A 3,304-nucleotide genomic window follows, 5' to 3' on the forward strand; every position below is an offset into this window, starting at 1 on the left:
AACTATTTTTAAATGATTTTTAAAAGAACTTGTACACTTAAATATTGGAATTAGCAGCTAGAATAGCTTAGGATCAGAAGCAAAGTTATAAAGATTAATTACTGTATTCTCCCACTTTTACTTCTGACATGTACTAGGATTGCTACTCCTTTATATTCAGTTTCCCCTCTACAAAAGGGAGATTGTACTTGCAATCCACAAACTTCCAGGGCTGGAAAGTGGAATTGTAAATAGGTGCATTAATACACTGAGAATAAGATGATTTTGACTACAGAATTCCAATTATTCCAGTTCTTCTTGTCTCTGTTCTGCAGGACACACCAGTTTCTGCTTCCCAACCATGGGAATTAATATACTACATCCTTCAGTTTTGTGAAAACTATCAAGAAGGAAAGTCTATTATATAAATTAATTGACTGCTACATCAGATAATTTGTTCTATTTTCTTTCCAATAGCAGTCAAAAAGAAAGTGTTAAACACCAATTTATCTCTTTAGGAGAGCAAATGCAGTATGTAGCAAAGCCAAATAAATGTAGCTATTACCCTTTTATCCACTGATTATATTGCTGGGAAACAACTACGCAGAGATTTATTATATAGTGAAAAAGAAAAAAAGTGGAAACAAACTTAAAATGCCCAATAATTGGAGAATGGTTAACTTGCACAAAATTACAAATTGACAAAATACATGCAGCTATTTAAAAGGATATGAACAAAGACTATAACAACCCATTATAAAATCTGTATAAAATAATGTTGAGTACATTGTATATGTATATATTGATTACAAAAATGTGAAAACTATGTAGTTATATAATATTGAGGAGAATTCAAGAGCCATGTAAGAGTAGCTGGCATACATTGCATTTAGCGTTCTTTTGAGAAGAGGGGATTTTCTGGGGGTAGTCTTTGAAATAGTAAAAATGCTGCTAGAATCAACATATCACTTAAGTTTTCTCTCTCTATAATACGGTCCCTAAAGATGACCTGAACTTTGTACTTGCCCATTTTCTCTCTTTTTATGTCCCCAAGGAATTTTATTTTCTTCTGATAAACATTATGAACCTGTTTCTTCAGTAATTATATTTAAATCATCAGACCTTCAGTTACTCACGCTTTAGAGCGCCTGTGCACTTCCTTCCGCGGGAATTCATGACTACTGAGAGAAGTCATACTCCCCCTTTTCTTCAATGAATGAGCAGCTCTGTCTTTAGCAATGTCTGACATCATCATAACTTACAGAAGAAGACTCCTGGGAAAATAGCAAAAGAAAGATATGAAAACATTGTAGTTAGTATAACAGACACTCATCCCAAATAAAGTACACAGATACTTCTACCATTTTTGGAATAGGGAAGTGGGGTTTCCTCAAGAGCAATACATAGCATTTTTTGTTATTCTGGTCAGTATAACTAGAAATATGATAACTTTGAAAACTTTTATTTATGCACTAATATATTTAATTCACATAAGCAGATATTAAGCTGTAGCAAAAAATGCTTAACTGGCAAAGAGGGAGAAAGTCACTGAGAAAAGATAACCGTGTGTAGAAAAAGATGCTATCCCACACCCAAACCCAATATTTTTTATTGCCCCCTCCCATATTTAATCTTGATAAAAGTTCACTAATTAATATTTGGTGTTGTTGCTGTTACTTTAAAAATTAAAATTAACCGTCTTCCCCAAAGGCTCCCCGTCCAAGCAACAGTGATTTACTTTACAAAGAGCAAACAGAACACCTTTTAACGAAGTAATTTATTGGAAAATCTACCTCCTTCTCACGAATGCTTGTTAAAAGCTGGTAGTAGCATTGGACTTCTCAGAACTTGGACCGTAACTCTGATGCCCTCAGTGCCTACCTACAAACTTACGTATTCATTTAAATTATTTCACAGTGTGTCAGTCTGAGAGCCCTAACGAGGAGACGCTGCGCTAGACAATAAAACAGAACCAAGATAGAGAATCTCTGCCTTCAAGGGGGCTGGCAGTCAGTGGGCAGGACGGACCAGAACACGCCCTAAAACCCGGTGTCCTCAGCGTCAGGACAGGACAGGCCAGGGTACGCAAGGGCACACAAATGGGGCAGGGTACCGTGTTGGGGAGGGAGGCAGTGCGGCGTGAGTACACGTGACTGCGCGCCTGTGTGGTGTGTGTGTGCGGGCGCCTGTGTGAAGGAGCCTGTGCGTGTGAGTCTGTGTGTGTGGAGAGACACGCTGCGCCTGATTCAGTGGGCCCCCTTCAGTGGGCTCCAAAGTCACAAGACCTCGGCTTCCTCACCTGTTTCTCAAGCTGCCCCGCAGGCCAGCCCTGTCCAGCAAAGGCCAAGTTGGAGCCTGGAGGTCCCCAGGGCTGCGGCCGGCCACAGAAAGGCCGCTNTCCTTCTCACGAATGCTTGTTAAAAGCTGGTAGTAGCATTGGACTTCTCAGAACTTGGACCATAACTCTGATGCCCTCAGTGCCTACCTACAAACTTACGTATTCATTTAAATTATTTCACAGTGTGTCAGTCTGAGAGCCCTAACAAGGAGACGCTGCGCTAGACAATAAAACAGAACTAAGATAGAGAATCTCTGCCTTCAAGGGGGCTGGCAGTCAGTGGGCAGGACGGACCAGAACACACCCTAAAACCCGGTGTCCTCAGCGTCAGGACAGGACAGGCCAGGGTACGCAAGGGCACACAAATGGCGCAGGGGTACCGTGTTGGGGAGGGAGGCAGTGCGGCGTGAGTACACGTGACTGCGCGCCTGTGTGGTGAGTGTTCGCGAGCGTGTGTGCGGGCGCCTGTGTGTAGGAGCCTGTGCGCGTGAGTGAGTCTGTGTGTGTGGAGAGACACGCTGCGCCTGATGAAGTGGGCCCTTCAGGTTCCGCTCCAAAGTCACACGGACAGACCTCGGCCTCCTCACCTGTTTCTCAAGCTGCCCCGCAGGCCAGCCTTGTCCCGCAAAGGCCAAGTTGGAGCCTGGAGGTCCCCAGGGCTGCGGCCGGCCACAGAAAGGCCGCTCAGGCCTCGCGCTGCTCAGGTTCCGGAGGTGGCCGTGCTGGCCGCTGAGTTGGGCACCACCCTCGAAGTCCAGCCACGGGGGCAGGCGAGGGGCCAAAGGCCAGGACTCACTTCCAGTCCCCCAATTCGGGGTCACTCTCTCATTGGGGGCAGGACGAGGAAGGCGGAGGAGAGGTCAGAGCCCGGCAGGCTGTTTGTCCAGGCAGGGCCGCTCGCCCCTCGGCGCGGCGCTGTGGAGAGCGTGCACGCACTCACCGCAGGCCGGGCGGCTGGGCGGCTGCTCCACCGCGGACGCGGCCCTC

General features: G+C 45.7%; 1 protein-coding gene across 2 annotated transcripts in view; it reads right to left on the reverse strand.

The window, feature by feature from the left end:
* Positions 1-3,120, reverse strand: part of TCTEX1D1 (Tctex1 domain containing 1) — a 27,496-nt gene extending 24,376 nt beyond the window's left edge. The window contains exons 1-2 of one of the 2 annotated variants that reach the window (XM_008569001.1): positions 2,905-3,120; positions 1,116-1,253 (exon numbers count right to left, since the gene is read on the reverse strand). In XM_008569001.1, coding sequence (XP_008567223.1) covers positions 1,116-1,234 — 119 coding nt within the window. In that variant the 5' untranslated portion in view covers positions 1,235-1,253; positions 2,905-3,120. Of the gene's footprint in view, positions 1-1,115; positions 1,254-2,278; positions 2,364-2,904 lie in introns of those variants that run through there. The other variant, XM_008569000.1, reaches the window with a different exon arrangement.
* Positions 3,121-3,304: the final 184 nt, after the last annotated feature.

The sequence above is a fragment of the Galeopterus variegatus genome, unplaced genomic scaffold, assembly GCF_000696425.1.
Source record: "Galeopterus variegatus unplaced genomic scaffold, G_variegatus-3.0.2 Scaffold458, whole genome shotgun sequence".
Taxonomy (NCBI): Eukaryota; Metazoa; Chordata; class Mammalia; order Dermoptera; family Cynocephalidae; genus Galeopterus; species Galeopterus variegatus.